The 19,232-nt window shown below is 46.3% G+C and overlaps 1 protein-coding gene across 3 annotated transcripts in view; it reads right to left on the reverse strand.

The window, feature by feature from the left end:
* Positions 1 to 12,559, reverse strand: part of NPRL3 (NPR3 like, GATOR1 complex subunit) — a 33,820-nt gene extending 21,261 nt beyond the window's left edge. Inside the window, exons 1-4 of one of the 3 annotated variants that reach the window (XM_049767972.1) lie at positions 12,329 to 12,559; positions 7,954 to 8,023; positions 4,376 to 4,414; positions 1,355 to 1,484 (exon numbers count right to left, since the gene is read on the reverse strand). In XM_049767972.1, the coding sequence (XP_049623929.1) occupies positions 1,355 to 1,484; positions 4,376 to 4,414; positions 7,954 to 8,023; positions 12,329 to 12,446 (357 nt within the window). In that variant the 5' untranslated portion in view covers positions 12,447 to 12,559. Of the gene's footprint in view, positions 1 to 1,354; positions 1,485 to 4,375; positions 4,415 to 7,953; positions 8,024 to 12,328 lie in introns of those variants that run through there. The other 2 variants (XM_049767970.1, XM_049767971.1) reach the window with 2 other exon arrangements.
* Positions 12,560 to 19,232: the final 6,673 nt, after the last annotated feature.

Here is a 19,232-nt window from a genome sequence, read left to right on the forward strand (position 1 = left end):
GTGTGTGTGTGTGTGTGTGTTTTTGGGGGTCACACCCGGCAATGCTGGGGGCTACTCCTGGCTCAATGCTCAAGAATCGCCCCCAGCAGACTCAGGGGACCATTTGGGATGCCAGGATTCGAACCACCATCCTTCTGTATGTAAGGCAAATGCCCTACGGCTGTGCTATCTCTCTGGCCCAATCAGAGACTACTCTATACTACACTAGGAAATGACACTATACTCAGAAATGACCCCTGGCCTTGTTCAGAGGACCCTATGTGGTATAGAGATTTGAGCTAGAAAATTCATAAGGCAAGTGCCTTAACTCTATCTCCCCAACCAAAATGGAGCTGAATCTTATACAAAAGTATCAGAACCATTCAGAATCTGAGTAATGTTGACTCTACTTTCATGCCAACAATCAACTGGTGGGGAATGTGCAGTGCAAATATTTCCTTAGAGAATACATTCATTCTTATTAAAGCTTTCATCAGAAAATACATGTAATGGGGATGGTTTTTGTTTATCTTCATTATTTTTTTATTTGGAGGCTATACCCAGTAGTTCTCAGAATTACTCCTGTCTCTGAGCTCAGGAATCACTCCTAGCAGGGCATAGGGCACCAGAAGTAGTACTGGGGACCAAACTGAATATATATCAATTGTGCTAACTCTGCTTTTTATTTTTGGACCAAAGCCAGTGGCAATATTTGAGGGCTCATGCTGTATCAGGGATCAAATCTAGGCTTCCTGCATTGTGAAGTATACACTCTAGTCCACTGAGCTATTTCTCCAGTCCCAGCTCCTACAATAGAAGAGCTATGTTAATATTGACTACAATATCATTTAATACAAGTAAGTACTTATACTACTTTTATTATAAAGGTTAGGGTTAAGTTTGAAAAATGCTATTGAGGGGCCGGAGAGATAGCCTGGAGGTAAGGCGTTGGCCTTGCATGCAGAATGTTGGTGGTTCGAATCCCAGCATCCCATATGGTCCCCCGAGCCTGCCAGGAGCGATTTCTGAGTGTGGAGCAAGGAGTAACCCTGAGCGCTGCCGGGTGTGACCCGAAAACAAACAAACAAAAAAATGCTATTGAACTCATTTCTTGCTATTGAACTCTCATTTCTAGAAACAGAAACTATGTTCTAGTAGGAAAGCCACTGCATACAGAAAGTAAAAGCCAGGGTCAGAGATAGAAGGATCAGACAAGATGCATCTCCCACTAGATCAGCATGATGTACAAGGTGTGTAGCTGGCAGATAGCTGGTCAAGCTTGCTGCTCAAAGCTGCCTTTCCCAGAACCACCATCACCAAAATGCCCTTTGGATCCCACTAAGGGATAAATTTCCTTGCTAAGGGAAGGCCATACCTGCCCCAAAGCATGCTGCAGTAATGTCGGATGCCCAACAAACCGCACGTTATCAATCTTCAATTCAAATTTTTGGCCACACATTTCAGATTTGGTTGCCAAAATTGTTGCCAGAATGACATCAGAAAACCTTTAGGGAAAAAAGTAGAATGAAAATAAGTTAAAATGTGTAATAACATCTCAAGACATGTCAGGCTCGTTTGTTCTTTAACTCACAGATGACCTGAAAGCTATCAGACACCTTGATGAAGCAACCCCCAAGATTAAGGATATAAAATCACCAGAATTACGAGGTAAAAAGCATGAGCAGCAGAGACTGAAGAACATGCTGTCATTTTTTGGCATGCTCTATGAAATTCAGGAAAGAAATGAATTACAGTTTGCTTTAAAGGGAGGAACAACAGCTGGAGCCGGCACTGTCCTGAGGAATCACTAAGGCTCACATGTGGGGTCCTCTACCAATTGGCTCAGGTTTGCCAGGCTGTACCCCTTATTCCCTGGAATACCCAACCCCTCAATGCTACCTATATAGTGAGCCTGGAACAACACTTACTGCCTTCCTCACGACACAATATCATGTCCTTCCCTTACCCAAAGCTCCTGAACTTTCCAATTTCTAATGAAGAAAAATGTTTCAGAAGACCACTGACATATTGTGAACATAGGGATCAGAGCAGTGGATGCTGTGGGGAGTGGGAATGCCTGCTGTGAGAGAGAGTAGACTGAAGCTCCTCTATCTCGCAAAACTGCTGAGTTCACTCCTTTCCAAGGTACAACTGTGCATCTGTGCAACTCCACACCAACACCCTGTAGCCTGCTGCCCAGGGAGGATCCAGATAAGGGAGAGTTGCCACAGGGAGAGGAGTGTGTAGGGGGTGACCTGAACACTTTATCTCAAAGTCCAGGCTTGGGGCCTCAGCTCTTTTTGGGGCCTCAGCTCTTTTTTCTTTCTTCTTTCTTCTTCCTTCCTTCCTTCTCTTTCTTTTTCTTTCTCTCTCTCCTTCCTTCCTCCCTTCCTTCTTCCCTCCCTCCCTCTCTCTCTTTCTTTTTTTCTTTCTTTCTTTCTTTCTTTTTTTTTTTTTTTTTTTGGTTTTTGGGTCACACCCGGCAGTGCTCAGGGGTTACTCCTGGCTTTCTGCTCAGAAATAGCTCCTGGCAGACACGGGGGACCATATGGGACACCGAGATTCGAACCAACCACCTTTGGTCCTGGATAGGCTGCTTGCAAGGCAAACGCCGCTGTGCTATCTCTCCGGGCCCTCCCTCCCTCCCTCCTTCCTTCCTTCCTTCCTTCCTTCCTTCCTTCCTTCCTTCCTTCCTTCCTTCCTTCCTCCCTCCCTCCCTCCCTCCCTCCTTCCTTCCTTTCTCTCTCTTTCTCTCTCTCTCTCTCTTTCTCTCTTTCTTTCTTTCTTTCTTTCTTTCTTTCTTTCTTTCTTTCTTTCTTTCTTTCTTTCTTTCTTTCTTTCTTTTTTAACTTTTAACTTTTTTAACTTTTTGGGTCATACCCGCAGTACTCAGGGCTGACTCCCAGTTTTATGTTCACGGGTCACTCCTGGCAGGCTTAGGGGCCATATGAGATGCCAGATATAAAACCGGGGTCAGCCATATGCATGGTCAACTTGGGACCTGGACTCTAGAAACCCTGACACACTAAATCTGATCAAGAATAAGAGGGGAGACAAGGCCTGTGCAAGTATCTCCATCTGGAGAAATTTCTCCTTTCTAGACCAGAGAACATGTTCTGCTGGGGAAGGAGGGTCATGTTCCACCCCCTAGGCAAGAGAGACCATGGGGGGACAGACAGTCCAGTATGGATCCATGGACTTCAGTGAGGAGCTGGAAGAAACCAGGCACCACACTTGTCTCTCAGATGGCTAAGAGGGAGTGGGAATGAATCAAAGCTGTCCCATTTTTGCTGAAAAATTTTTTTTCAGAGGTGTTGCATTAGTTTCTATTGTTTAAATGGTGGAAGGTCTGTTAAGTGTAACAGATAATCTGTAACAAAATCATTTATGTACCAGAGTGATGGCACTGGGACTGAAGAGGGTAGAGCATTTCTAGCACTCCATATGGCCCCCAGATCCATCAGGAATGATCCCTGAGTTCTGAACCAACACACACACATACACACACACACACACACACACACAGGAATGATCCCTGAGTTCTGAACCAACACACACACACACATACACACACACACACGGAAGACACACACATACACACACACACATACACACACACACACACACACACACACACACACACACACACACACACGGAAGATGTACCAGTTCATCTAGAAACTGTGCCAAGACCTTCTATTCCTGCCAAGGTATTTGAGAGCAGGGTTCATTCTCTGGCCTACCAGAAAAAGTGCAAGAGAGTTTAAGTCTGCCCCCACTTTGATGGGGCTCATATGTCTTCTGTATACCTCCAATAAGCAACTAAAGAAGTCCTAGGTACAGGAAGGTCTCTCACCTTATTCGTATCTTCCTGAGGAAAAACAGTATATAAAATCCATGAGAATATTTTTGCTTCTAATGGGCATACACTAAAAATCACAGAAGCTTGAGAAACCAGTGTCTTAGAAAGACCTCATCAAACTCCTCTGAGAAATAAAGGCAAAGAACAAAAGTCCAGAATCTTTTGGAGGACTGAAGCAGTATGCTAGGGAGAAAGAATCCCTGCTCCTTCCTTGCCACCAATCACCTTCCCAGGGTCACTGATCCCTGCCTGAGATCTGAATGACGTCTGGTCTCAGAAATCTCCCTGGTGCCAACCAACTTCGGCTTGGCCTCTTAGTGTGAAACAGCTAAATAATTCCATGGGAAGATGGCAGAGACTGTGGTCAGTAAGCCTGGGCACTTGTGGGGGATCAAGGTAGTGAAATCTGAGCCAGAGCCATGTGTCTCGTTAGTCATTCTTCAACATTGAAGGAAATCAGGAGTAAGCACAATTACAAGAAAAGAAGGCAGCAGAAATGGAGATAGGAAGGTGGTGGAAAAGTTTTGGTCTTACCCTGCAACCAATTGCTCATCGGTTGGAGGACATGGCTCGCTGAAATAGGAACAGGACCATCAAGACCAAACAAAAACACATTGCTTTTTGAAATCATGAAAAGTTACAAGGTTGTTTATTTCAAAGTGTTAAACTCTAGCAGAAGTACTACCTTTATATATTAACTGCTAAGGTAAAGGCTGAGCAACTTACCCAATAGTACAGAGGATACTTGGAGCTCGAGAGACAGTCCCAGAAGTAAGGCACTTGTCTTGCATGCAGCTACACTGGTCACAACCCTCATTTAAATCCCCAGCACCCCGTGTAATTCCCCCCCAGCGCTGTCCTGGGTCATTCCTAAGCAGAATGAGAATAGTCCCTAAGCACTGCAGGGGGGAGCCCAAATTCCACCATCACCACCACTTTCCCACCCAGAAGAAAGCGGGTAGCTACTCCTCTGCTGAAATCTAACCATACACTTTTCTCACTAAAGCCCACAACACTCTCACATGTAAATACAGGTTAGGTGAGAAGGACTCCGTTTTCATAAAAGCAAGACTGGAAGCCTGGGCCAAAGCTCAGCAACACACATAACAGCCACAAGTCTTTGCATGAACCTTTAAACATTCTGATGAGAACATCTCAATAAGAACAAATAAGATTCCCATAGTAAAAGGCTTGTGAACACTGGAGAGTGCTGATAAGTATCTCAGCAGCTCCAATTTTTCGATACAGTGAAGGTTCACCTAACAGCCTTTTCACAGTACGAGGCTGATGTCCGTTCAGCAACAACACATCAGTGGCTAATCTATATGTGTGTAGGAGAATGAGATGGTTGAATTATTCAACTTGAATTTGTTGATTTTTTTTTTTTTTTTTGGTTTTTGGGTCACACCCGGCAGTGCTCAGGGTTTATTCCTGGCTCCAGGCTCAGAAATTGCTCCTGGCAGGCACGGGGGACCATATGGGGCGCTGGGATTCGAACCAATGACCTCCTGCATGAAAGGCAAACGCCTTACCTCCAGGCTATCTCTCCAGCCCCGAATTTGTTGATTTTTTAATTTATTTTTTATTTATTTTTTTGTTTGTTTGTTTTGGTTTTTTGTTTTTGGGTCACACCCAGCGGTGCTCATGGGTTACTCCTGGCTGTCTGCTCAGAAATAGCTCCTGGCAGGCACAGGGGACCATGTGGGACACCGGGATTCGAACCAATCACCTTTGGTCCTGGATCAGCTGCTTGCAAGGCAAACGCCACTGTGCTATCTCTCCGGGCCCAATTTGATTTTTTTAAAGGGTCAAAGTTCCTCTGCAGAAGTCTGTTTCTGAGACATGCTCCTTAGTATGCTAGAAAGACAGGCCTGAAGTCCAGCATAGATTCAGCACTGCAGGGTGAGAGCCCATCATGATGCTGTGCACATCGTGTCAAAAAGAAACCACACAGGGCCAGATTCACACAAAGGCCCTTAGTTCTGAGCAGCTCTCAAACTTCAGCTCACCAGTTAGAATAAAGATAGATGGTTCCTGGAATTTACCAAGAGATTCACTAGGAGTCAGAGTCCCTAAAAGTTTAAAAATAATTTTTATAATACTATGTCTGATAACAAGACAAGTCACAATGAAATCACTTCACTTCAAGTGATCAAGGATTCAAGGGACCTCCCTGTGCCAGCGGGATTTCTTTTTTATACCAAGTTAGAGTAGTGACACTTTAGACAGCACAGACATGTGTAATGGACTTGTGTCAGCCCCTCAAGAGAAGCACATTCATTGGCAAATACTATCACCAAGCATTCTCCTGGCACCTGACTTGGGAAGGAGCAGAAGACAGCAAAACTTAAGCTCACATTCTGAAAGCATGCCCACAATCATATACAATAAGATAAAGTGAGAGTCAGACCCAATTCTCAGCACATTGCTCTGTATGGGATGTACTAGAGAAAACAAACCAGTGTAGATACAGTAGCTGGGTCAGGAAAGGATGCGAAACATTTACCAGTTTTGCTAGAGGCCCCAGAAATCCTGTAATTTATAAGAAAAACGTATTTGGTCATTCAGATAATCAAAATATATTCCTCAAATACTTCTGGTTTTCATCTGAGGATTCTGGCTCACAGCTCCTGAAAGTCTTAAAATTTCCTAAGGCCCAAGTAATAAAGACTTTTAGCTATGCAAGGTAAATCAAATACCTGAGGATAGGGACTGGTTATCTGGCAGACCAATTATATAATTAGGAGGCTGGAACTCTCAATTCCACTCCCACACACCTGGGGATCTGGGGTGGATAGATGGGGCTAGAGATGCGGTTTAAACACTAATGGCCAATGAGCTCACCAATCAGACCCAAATAATGCAGCTGCTATTTAAAAAAAGGGGGGGGGGGCGGAGAGATAGCATGGAGGTAGGGCGTTTGCCTTTCATGCAGAAGGTCATTGGTTCGAATCCCGGCATCCCATATGGTCCCCCGAGCCGGCCAGGAGCAATTTCTGAGCACATAGCCAGGAGTAACCCCTGAGTGTCACCGGGTGTGACCCAAAAAACAAAACAAAAAAAAAACAAAAAAAAAAGGAAGGGAAAAAAAAAGAGTTCAGTGACAAAACACTTGCCTTCACCTGTGAGGTCCCAAGTTCAATTCTAATGGGGGTAGCTATCAAAAGAAGCAGGAAAGAATGTAGATTTGAAAAAAATGGGACACTCCTGGAGTAGTCACAGAATTTTGTGTCTTATCCCAATACTACCCATTATGTTTTATTCCATTCAATTTGTCTTTTACTGAATTACATCTTTGCAATGATTCATGATACAGTGAGTAAATGAATTTCCTGAGTTCTGTGAACTTCTCTGGCAAATTGATAGAAACTGAGGAGATCCTGTGAAACTCTGATTGATATATCCTGTAAGTCAGAAGCACAGATAACAACTTGGACTTGCAACTGGTATCTTAGGTAAAGTTACTGATGCTATTTCTGGGGAATGTGTTCAAACTAAGCTATAGGGAATTGAATTACCAGATACCCTGCTGGTTGTTTGGGTTTGCTAGCCACAAAATACCACAATATCCTCAACAAAAAAAGAAAAACCATACTCTTAGAATTTTACACCATGTATAAAGTGTTATCAGATAACTAAGGAAAACTATCAAAGATCTACACAGTAAAGGTCTGGGAGCAGGTACTGGTGTAGGGAGACCTCACTTACTTTTCATGGAACAGTAGAGGTTAGGCTTAGGGAATCCAGAATAGGCAATTTATAATCTCTCTTTCTTCATCTGAAACTGTTACCATCTATTAATCTTTAAAAACATTAGTGGGCATGAAAAAAAAGGTCTGAACACTGGGGCTTTCTTCACCGACTGCTCTTCTCATAGGAAAGAAGCATTCTCCAGGAACATAGCTCTGTGTTCTGACCTGCTTTACCAGCACATAGTCAACAACTGGAACTGATAACCAGCCTCTGCAGGAAACTAGATTAGCAACACAATCCACAGTTGTGCTTGAGGAGGGACGAATGGACACCAGGCTTCTGGTCAAAGAGGTGGAATTTCCACAGGCGTAGAAGCAGGATTTGCCCCTCCACTGGGAAAGAAACTATGGAGCTCTTACCTGGAGTCTCCATCCTGGTCATCAGCATGGTCGCCAGTACTGTTCACAGCATATCTGCTGCGAGGCTTACCTAAGGGCAAACAGGGGAGAACAGCAAAAAAAAAAAAAAAAAAGATTTATTGACAGACAAGAGGCCAGTGGGACCTTTAAAGTAAAGATTTCTAGCATGTATGAAATATGAAATATTATTTGTACTCAAAAAGCAAAGAAGAGGGGCCGGGAAGGTGGCGCTAAAGGTAAGGTGTCTGCCTTGCAAGCGCTAGTGTAGGACGGACCGCGGTTCGATCCCCCGGTGTCCCATATGGTCCCCCCCAAGCCAGGGGCGATTTCTGAGCGCATAGCCAGGAGTAATCCCTGAGCATCAAACGGGTATGGCCCAAAAACCAAAAAAAAAAAAAAAAAAAAAAAAAGCAAAGAAGAGGAGCCGGAGCGATAGCACAGCGGTAAGGCATTTGCCTTGCATGCTGCCAACACAAGACGTGGCTCAAATCCCGGCATCCCATATGGTCCCCTGAGCCTGCCAGGAGCAACTTCTGAGGGCAGAGCCAGGAGTAACCTGAGTGACCCAAAAAAACAAACAAACAAACAAAAAAAGCAATGAAGAGCTCCGAGTGTAAAGCCAGGAGTAACTACTGAGCAGTGTGAGATGTGGCCCAGAAAACAAACAAACAAACAAACAAAAGCAATAAAGTTCTGATATGTACCATAACCAAGGAAGTCAAACACAAAAGGACAAATATTAAACTTATATATAAATAGGTATAAGAAAATTCAGATAGGGGGCCAGAGAGATAGCATGGAGGTAAGGCATATGCCTTTCATGCAGATGGTCAGTGGTTCAAATCCTAGCATCCCATATGGTCCCCCAAGCCTGCCAGGAGTAACCCCTGAGCGCTGCTGGGTGTGACCCAAAAACCAAAAAGAAAAAAAGAAAATCCAGACAGTAAGTAGATTAGCATCTATAAAGGGCTAAAGGCAGGGAAATGAAAATTAATTTTTAATTTGGTTTAAGATGATAAAAAATTTTGGAATGATTGGGTAATGGCTATATAATAGGGTAAATTATTTATGATAAATGTCATTAATATACTATCATCAAGTTTTACACTGAAAGGGGCCAAAAAGTACAGAGGATAGGGCAGTTGCCTTGCATGCATTAACCTAGGTTCAATACCTGGCACTACAAATGGTTCTCTGAACCCCACCAGGAGTGATCTCTGAGTACGGAGCCAGGAATAATTTCTGAGCACTGCTGAGTGTACCTCCTCCAGTGAAGTTTTACACTTAAAATGCCAAATGTTGGGCCCGGAGAGATAGCACGGCAGCGTTTGCCTTGCAAGCAGCCGATCCAGGACCAAAGGCGATTGGTTCGAATCCCGGTGTCCCATAGGGTCCCCCGTGCCTGCCAGGAGCTATTTCTGAGCAGACAGCCAGGAGTAACCCCTGAGCACCGCCGGGTGTGGACCAAAAACAAACAAACAAAAAAAGCCAAATGTTTTACCAGAATAACTTTTTCAAAATAAACTTTGATGGTTTCCAAGAAGTTATGCTGAGAATTACAACTGGGTGGGTATGAGACTCAGCTGCCTGAGGTCACCGCTTTCTCAGCACATGTGAGGAAGCACATGTGTGCTAAGCGCAATTATGGAAGCTCCTGTATGACCTCAAGCTGTCATAGGGCTCCAGCCTCAGCACAGTGAAGAGTGTGAAAGTACCAGAGGGTGTGACTCTGGGAAGTATGATGGCCAGGCAAGCATGTGTGCAGGCACTGCAAGCCCTGACAAACACCACAACCAAAGAATACAAGGGCATACAAGAAGCACAACTAGGGGCCGGCGAGGTGGCGCTAGAGGTAAGGTGTCTGCCTTGCAAGCGCTAGCCAAGGAAGGACCGAGGTTCGATCCCCCGGCGTCCCATATGGTCCCCCCAAGCCAGGGGCGATTTCTGAGCGCTTAGCCAGGAGTAACCCCTGAGCATCAAATGGGTGTGGCCCGAAAAACAAAACAAAACAAAACAAAACAAAAAAAAAAGAAGCACAACCCTTAGCAATCAACCCAACAATCAGTGTACAAGCATATAACCTGACTTACCATTCCTGGAAAGGGCCACAACCAAAAAATGTCTTAGAATAAAACCAAGTACATGTATAATGCTGATCACAACAACAAACAAAATCAACAACAATGAAGAGAAAGGGTAAGGGAGAGAAGAGGGAAGAGAAGGAAAGAAGGAAGGGGGAGAGAGGGAAGGAGAGTAAAAGGGAGGAGAGAAGAGGTGAGGAGAGGGAAGTAGCTTCATATCTAAAAAGTGCTTTTTTTTTTTTTTTTTGGTTTTTGGGTCACACCGGCACCACTCAGGGGTTCCTCCTGGCTCTATGCTCAGAAAACACCCCTGGCAGGCACGGGGTGGGGGTTGGGGGGAGACCGGATTCAACCACAGTCCTTCTGCATGAAAGGCAAACGCCTTACTTCCATGCTATCTCTCCGGCCCTGAAAAGTGCTTTGTGTAGGTGAGACCACAAGTACGATCTCCAATGCCACTCTCACACATCAAGCATGGTCCTGGTAGTTGTTTTATCTGAGAAACATCCAGTGCCAAAAGCATGCAATCTCTGGTACAGTCAGATGTGTGTAAGACTCACAATAAAACTGATACCCAGTCATCATAAAAAATTAGAAACATTTAAAATTTAATATAATTTGTTTAAAATATAGGGGCTGGAGAAAGATAGTACAGTGGGTAGGGCAGTTGCCACACATGCAGCCAATTTCTAGCATCTCATATGATTCCCTGGGCACCCCTAAACATTGCCACAAGTGTCCCAAAACCAAACCAAACCAAAAGATTGTACACTGCACAGGTTCAATGCCTGGGCTCCTAAACACTGCCAGGAGTGATCTAAGAGCAGAGTCAGGACTACCCCTGAGCACTACCAGGTATGGCCCAAAACTCAAAAATAAAGATGCATGACATCCATACATCATACAGGGGCCGAAGTTAGTACAGCAGGGCTAAGGCAGATTTGACCTCCGGCGGCACTTGGCCTCCACCACTGGGAGCATGGCCTGGTGGATTCCACGCCACAGGGCCAGCTGCCCTGGTTCTCAAGCCCAAGCAGTGAAGGGTGGGGCAAGGCTGGCCAGCTTCCAAATAAAACTATCAAGTAAGATTTTTCATCTATCATATTAGCAGACAAAAAAATCTTATTTTTCTTAAAAATCTGCACTGGGGGCTACAGAGACAGTATAGTGGATAAGGCATTTGTGTAGCACGCAGCCCATCTGGGTTCCATTCCCAACACCGAATATGGTCCCCTGAACACTGCCAGGAATGATTTCTGAGTGCAGAGGCAGGAGTAATCCCTGAGCACTGCTGGGTGTGATCCCAAAAACGAACAAAAAACTCTAGATCTGGTGATAGAGTAGTAGAGGCTGAGGCCAGGCCCAGCATGCAAAGATCTGGGAGTCTACTTCCTGCCACAGCAGGTCATTATTAGTCTTGGCTCTTCCACTACATGGCAGCCTTGCTGCACCAGCAATACGAAGGATCCCCCCAAAAAAACCTAAGTGCCCTGAAGGCCCAAGATCCCTGACATCCAACCCTGCAAGAGATGGATTTCTTTTTTTTGTTTTTGTTTTGGGGTCACACTTGCAGCGCTCAGGGGTTACTCCTGGCAGGTTCGGAAGACCATATGGGATGCTGGGATTCAAACTACCATCCACCTGCATGCCAGGCAAACGCCCTATCTCTATGCTCTCTCTGGGGCCCCAAGGGTTAGATTTCTCTAGGATGGCAGATGATCTGCAGAGAATATCCGGGTGTCCATGCTGCTTTAGAAAAAGACTGGAGGGGGCCAGAGAGACAGCACGGAGGTAAGGCGTTTGCCTTGTATGCAGAAGGTCAGTGGTTCGAATCCCGGTATCCCATATGGTCCCCTGAGCCTGCCAGGAGCGATTTCTGAGCGTAGGGCCAGGAATAACCACCCCTGAGTGCTGCTGGGTGTGACCCAAAAAAAAAAAAAAAAACAGGAAAAATAAAGGAAAAGGCTGGAAGCGCGTGTGTGCGTGGAGCACCGTTACTGTGGTGTCTGACAGCTTGCTGGTTCACGTGTGGCATGTGCGCGTGTGCTTGGACCAGTGTGCAGGTGACCGGAAGTTGGCTCGAGGTTGGCTCCTGGAAGCTGCGGCGTGCGCGGGAACGTTCGAGAACGTCGAGCGGCCACTCTTCAGGATCCAAGTGCGCATGCGCAGGCACGGCCGGGGGCCGAGCCGGGTTCGAGGTAGGCCCGAGTCTCTCTCGGCCACCCGGCGCCGCTGACGTGACGTGACGGGGCGTGTGTGTGAGGCGAGGCCGGTCCCCGAGCGCGCCCACTTACTTGTCTGGGCCGCGGGGTGCTCTCGGCTCCTCTGAAAGGGGTACCTGAAGAGCAGCTTATTGCCCCTGCTGCCCGAGCTCACCAGAATCACGCTCAGGGGGCTGGTGTCGTCGCCCATGCTGGGGCCGGGAGGGAGGGTCTGCAGCGCCAGCAGCGCCTGAGGAGAAAAATCGAAGTCTCGCGAGACTTCGCGCGCGACCGGAAGCGCCGAGCGGACCTGCGCGCGCGGTCCCGGGTTCTCTGCGCAGGCGCCGGTCCCGGCCCGAGCCCACTGGCCAAGGGAGCTCAGGCCGGCCAAGCGCACCTGCAAAAGGGAGCCGGGTCTCTTCCGGCCGTCGCGCCCAAAGCACTTTGGTTCCGCCTTTGTGGACATGGCACGTGCTTGAGGACTGAGAGTTCAAACTTCAAAGAGAGACCCAGAGGCTGTCACAGCTCAAGCTTTGGCAGCAGGAGGGCCACTTGGGTCTCTGGTAAACCAGAGTTGTGTGGTCAAATCACACACATACACCCCAGCTCCAGTAGGAGGTCCACTCGGGTCAAATCACACACACACACACACACACACACACACACACACACACACACACACACGAAGGTCCACATGCCAGTAGAAGGTCCATTTGGGTCCCAGGCAACCCAAGGTTCTGCCCCCACATCAATTGTGAGGTAGAATCACACACACACACACACACACACACACACACACACACACACACACACACACACCCTCCAGGCAACTCAGGGTTTCTGGAGCTCAGGGCCCCGGCATCACTAGTGTGGTCAAATCACACACACACACACACCCACACCCCCACACACACACCACACCACCACCACCACACACACATACCAACTCCAGGAGGAAGTCACTCGGGTCCCAGGCAACTCAGGGTTCCTTGATCTCAGGGTCCCTGCATCACTACTGTGGTCAAATCACACACAATCACACACACCCCAACTACAATAAGAGGTCCACTCGGGTCCCAGGCAACTCAGGGTTTTTGGATACACACACACACACACACACACACACACACACACACACACTCTAGTAGGAGGTCCAGTCAGGTCCCAGGCAACTCAGGGTTTCCAGAGCTCAGGGCCCTTGCATCACTAGTATGGTCAAGTCACACACACACACAATCACACACACACACACATCACATATACACACACCAACTCCAAAAGTATTTTTTTCTGGACCACCCCCATTGGCACTCAGGGCTTACTCTTGGCCCTGCGCTCATAAATTACTCCTGGCAGGCTTGGGGGACCATATGGGATGTCAGGGATTGAACCTGGATCTGCCATTTGCAAGGCAAATGCCCTACCTGCTGTGCTATCGATCTGGCTTCTCCCAAAAAGATATTTAAAGAAGTAGGAGGGACGTTGCTCAAAGGCCTGGAGCACCTGCCTTGGATGCATGTAGAGCCCAGGGTTTGATCTTTGATACTGCATATTCTCTGGCTCTATATGACCCACAACACAAACAAGAAATTTGTTTTTATTGTTTTTTGTTTTTTGGTTTTTTTTTTTTTGTTTTTTTTTTTTTTTGGTTTTTGGGCCACACCCGGCATCGCTCAGGGGTTACTCCTGGCTGTCTGCTTAGAAATAGCTCCTGGCAGACACAGGGGACCATATGGGACACCGGGATTTGAACCAACCACCTTTGGTCCTGGATCGGCTGCTTGCAAGGCAAACGCTGCTGTGCTATCTCTCCGGGCCCGCAAACAAGGAATTTGATTTTAAAAATAAAATTAGGGGGCAGGAAAGAAGGTTCAGCGGGTAGGGCACTTGCCTTGCATGTAGCTGACCTGGATTCAATTTCCAGCATTCCATATGGTCCCTGAGCCTGCCAGGAGTAATCCCTTAGCACCACCAGGTGTGACCCCAAAACCAAATAAATTTATATTATATTATTTATAATATAAACAAAAATTTATATTATTTATAATTACATAACATAGATCAATATATATAAACCAAAATATATCTTAATACCATATATCAATGGCCAATAAAATTCTCAGCAGCATTCTATTCCTTAAGGAAATATAACTCAGAACAAAAAGGTTTTTTTTTTCTTTTTTGGTTTTTGGGCCACACCCGGCGGTGCTCAGGGGTTACTCCTGGCTGTCTTGCTCAGAAATAGCTCCTGGCAGGCACGTGGGACCATATGGGACACCGGGGATTCGAACCAACCACCTTTGGTCCTGGATCGGCTGCTTGCAAGGCAAACACCGCTGTGCTATCTCTCCGACAAAAAGATATTTTATAGAACACTACTAAGGGTTAAGAATGCAGCATAGGGCCCGGAGAGATAGCACAGCGGCATTTGCCTTGCAAGCAGCCGATCCAGGACCAAAGGTGGTTGGTTCTATTCCCGGTGTCCCATATGGTCCCCCGTGCCTGCCAGGAGCTATTTCTGAACAGACAGCCAGGAGTAACCCCTGAGCGATGCCGGATGTGGCCCAAAAACCAAAAAAAAAAAAAAAAAAGAATGCAGCATAGAGTACAGGTGTGGGTGGAATGGGGAGGAGGAAGATCTGGGAAATTGGTGGTAGGAATCTTGCACTGGTGAAGGGAGGTGTTCTTTACATGACTGTAATACAACTACAATCATATTTGTAATCACGGTGTTTAAATAAAGATAAAAAAAAGAATGCAGCATAGAGCATTTTCAAGTATATGAGGGCCTGGATTCAATCCCCAGCACCACATACACAACACATTCATGTACACAAATACCTATACACACTCAAATACACTCTAGAAACATAGTACAGCTGGTAGTACCTGGCACAGAGCCAATCCAGGTTTCATCCCTGACATCCCATAGGTCCCCCCAATCACCAAGAGTGATTCCTGAGCACAGAGACAGAAATAAACCCTAAGCACTTCTGGATGTGCACACACACACACACACACACACACACACACACACACAGAAAATAGTAATTGTTGGGCTGGAGAGATAGTATAGTGGGTAGGAGACTTGCTTTGCATGCACCAACCCAGGTTTGATTCCTGGCATCCTAAATGGAGCCAGATCACCACCAGGAGTGATCCCTGAGCACAGAACCAGAAAAGACATAAGCATAACTGAGTATGACCCAAAAACTAAAGAAAAACAAAAAGAAAGAAAAAGAAAACATACTGTTAAAAAAGATGTGATGAGGGCCCAGAGAGATAGCACAGCAGTGTTTGCCTTGCAAGCAGCCGATCCAGGACCAAAGGTGGTTGGTTCGAATCCCGGTGTCCCATATGGTCCCCAGGGCCTGCCAGGAGCTATTTTGAGCAGACAGCCAGGAGTAACCCCTGAGCAAAGCCGGGTGTGGCTCAAAAACCAAAAAAAAAAAAAAAAGATGTGATGAGCCAGAGTAACAGTACAATGGGTAGAGCACTTGCCTTGCAAGTGGCCAACTCAGGTTCTAGCTCTTTCATTTACATAAATGCCTAATAATAGAGGTGAATTCATAGACAGTGATGGTGTTACTGAGTGCAAGATTTTTTGGGGGGTCATGAAAATAGTCTAACTTGGGGATAGTTGGGCAATTCTATGAATATACTAGGAACTATTGAATTGTACAGCTATCTGTACAGGGTGAACTTTGAAGTAGAGAGAGAATAGTGAGGGGAGTCAGCCCTAAGTAGTGCAGATGGCTGCCACTGTCTGTGAGGCTGAGATAGGCTAGTCCCAGCTCCCCAGTGACAGGATAGAGCCTAAGGCCTCTAAGCCAGTCCCAATTCGACCCCAACACTGACTCCTGCACAATGAAGTGCCTCACTGCAAGACACACCTTCTGCCCTGCAAACACCCCCACACCTCTGATTCCACATTGAAAATATAAATAACTGCTTGATAAACTGCTTTGCTAAAAGCAAATAGATTTTTAGAAATTAAATTCAGGGTCTTTCCTCCCACCCTGGGTCTTTCAAGGCAGGGACACCAAACCAGTTGGACAGCTGGGCTTTATCAGTCCTGCCACTTGGTCTGGCCCTAGTGATAGGACCCACAATCATCTGTTCTAAAGCTGGGAGTGACACAAGACCCTCCTGGGTACCCCACCTGCTCAGCTGCAATGTCCCACCCAACAAAATCAGTCACTCACAGAATTAACTACAATAACACTGACTTTTCACTGTCCCATCCTGAGTTCCTTTGAGAGATTTATTTCCCCCTAGAGAGGACCTAGCCCTACCTAGGAGTCCAGACAACAAAGGAGAGCCTGTGAGGATACCTGGTCTACCAGGGAAGGGGCAATTGACCTCTGGCCTCTGGTTCTGTGACTAGGGCTCTCTGAGGTTAGCTCCAGGTCCAAGAATGCATCAAAGGCCAGCAGCTCATGCCACAGTGGGGACACTGAGTGCTGAGAATCACCGATACAAAAGCCAGAACTCACTAAGAATTTCTCTTAAGGTTGCTTGCCCTCCATGGAAACATCATGACTCCCCCAAACTGACTCCTGATCTTAAAATGTACAGTGACGGGGCCGGAGAGATAGCATCGAGGTAAGGCATTTGCCTTCCATGCAGAAGGTCGGTGGTTCGAATCCCGGCATCCCACATGGTCCCCCGGGCCTGCCAGGAGCAATTTCTGAGCATAGAGCCAGGAGTAACCCCTGAGCACTGCTGGGTGTGACCCAAAAACAAAAACAAAATGTACAGTGACAATAAAATAGAAGTTGCTGCTGCTGGAGCCAGAGATATAGCATTAAGTTAGGGCATTTGCCTTGCATGCAGAAGCACAGCAGTTCAAATCCTAGCATCCCCTATAGTCCCCCGGGCCTGCCAGGAGCGATTTCTTAGCATAGAAAAACCAAACCCCCCCCAAAAAAAAAAGTTGTTGCTGCTCAGAGACAGCAATAGGGCCACACCTGTGGCACAAGGGAGGAGAAGGGGTGCTGTAGCCAGGACCTGAACTCTGGATAAAGGGTAGCAGAGGCCAGGCAGCAGGCCTCAGGGCCCCCTGAGGTTCTAAGTACATGAATTACCAGCTCATGGAAAGGCACCCGGATGCTCTCTTCACCTCTGTATGTGACTCTATTTTTATCTCACTATTTTTTATATATATATTTTTTTATTTAAACACCTTGATTACATACATGATTGTGTTTGGGTTATCTCACTATTTTTAAAGTTAATTTTGCAATGGCAAGGCTAACCATTTTGTGTTGGGGGAATTTGGGGGGTCACACCCAGCGGCGCTCAGGGGTTACTCCTGGCTCTGTGCTCAGAAATTACTCCTGACAGGCACGGGGAACCATATGGGATGCCAGGATTTGAACCACCATCTGTCCTGGATCGGCCATGTGCAAGGCAAACACCCCCACTGCTATGCTATCTCTCTGGCCCCTCATTTTGATTTTTCTAAGAGTTCAGATATTTATTATACAAAAGAGCTTCAGTCAAAAAGACTAAGTCCAGAGTGATAGTTCAGTGGGTAGGACTTGCCTTACATGTAGTTAACCCAGGTTTGATCTCCAGCACTTCATATGGTCCCCAGAGCTTACCAAGAGTGATCCAGAGCCAGGAGTAAACCCTGAGACTGCTGGGTGAGCCTTCCCCCTCAAAAAAAAAAAAAAAAGAGAAGAAAAAAAAAGAAAAGAAAGAAGAAAGAGAAAGAAAGAAAGAAAGAAAGAAAGAAAGAAAGAAAGAAAGAAAGAAAGAAAGAAAGAAAGAAAGAAAGAAAGAAAGAAAGAAAGAAAGAAAGAAAGAAAGAAAGAAAGAAAGAGGGCCCGGAGAGATAGCACAGCGGCGTTTGCCTTGCAAACAGCCGATCCAGGACCAAAGGTGGTTGGTTCGAATCCCGGTGTCCCATATGGTCCCCCGTGCCTGCCAGGAGCTATTTCTGAGCAGACAGCCAGGAGTAACCCCTGAGCACCGCCGGGTGTGGCCCAAAAACCAAAAAAAAAAAAAAAAGAAAGAAAGAAAGAAAGAAAGAAGGAAGGAAGGAAGGAAGGAAGGAAGGAAGGAAGGAAGGAAGGAAGGAAGGAAGGAAGGAAGGAAGGAAGGAAGGAAGGAAGAAAGAAAGAAAGAGGGGCCGGGCGGTGGCGCTAAAGGTAAGGTGCCTGCCTTGCCTGCGCTAGCCTTGGACGGACCGCGGTTCGATCCCCAGGTGTCCCATATGGTTCCCCGAGCCAGGAGCAACTTCTGAGCACATAGCCAGGAGTAACCCCTGAGCGTTACCGGGTGTGGCCCAAAAACCAAAAAAAGAAAGAGAAAGAAAGAAAGAAAGAAAGAAAGAAAGAAAGAAAGAAAGAAAGAAAGAAAGAAAGAAAGAAAGAAAGAAAGAAAGAAAGAAAGAAAGAAAGAAAGAAAGAAAGAAAGAAAGAAAGAAAGAGGGAGGGAGGGAGGGAGGGAGGGAGGGAGGGAGGGAGGGAGGGAGGGAGGGAGGGGGGGGGAGGGAGGGAGGGAGGAAGGAAGGAAGGAAGGAAGGAAGGAAGGAAGGAAGGAAGGAAGGAAGGAAGGAAGGAAGGAAGGAAGGAAGGAAGGAAGGAAGGAAGGAAGGAAGGAAGGAAGGAAGGAAGAAAAAGTTTCAATCTTGACCCTGAGGCTGGAGCAATAGCACAGCTGACAAACTAAAACTATACAGACCATTTTTCTAAGTAGCCAGCCACACAACCTCACATTGCCATCAACGGTAACAAAAATCCTAATTTCTCCACATCCTCATTGACACATTGTTTTCTTTTTAACGCAGTCCTGCAAGGCTCTATGGTAGAGACACATAGTAAAAAAAATGTACTATTAGGCGATTATCTTATTAACATTCAGAGAGTAATTACACAACCCTAGTATGTGTTCTGGCCTGGGTATGACTTCTCCAGGTTGAATGGTATTGCAAGTATGTGGGACATACTGTATGTGTAGTTTTCCAGACCATGCTGGGGGACACAGTGCT

This window comes from Suncus etruscus, chromosome 2, assembly GCF_024139225.1.
Source record: "Suncus etruscus isolate mSunEtr1 chromosome 2, mSunEtr1.pri.cur, whole genome shotgun sequence".
Taxonomy (NCBI): domain Eukaryota; kingdom Metazoa; phylum Chordata; class Mammalia; order Eulipotyphla; family Soricidae; genus Suncus; species Suncus etruscus.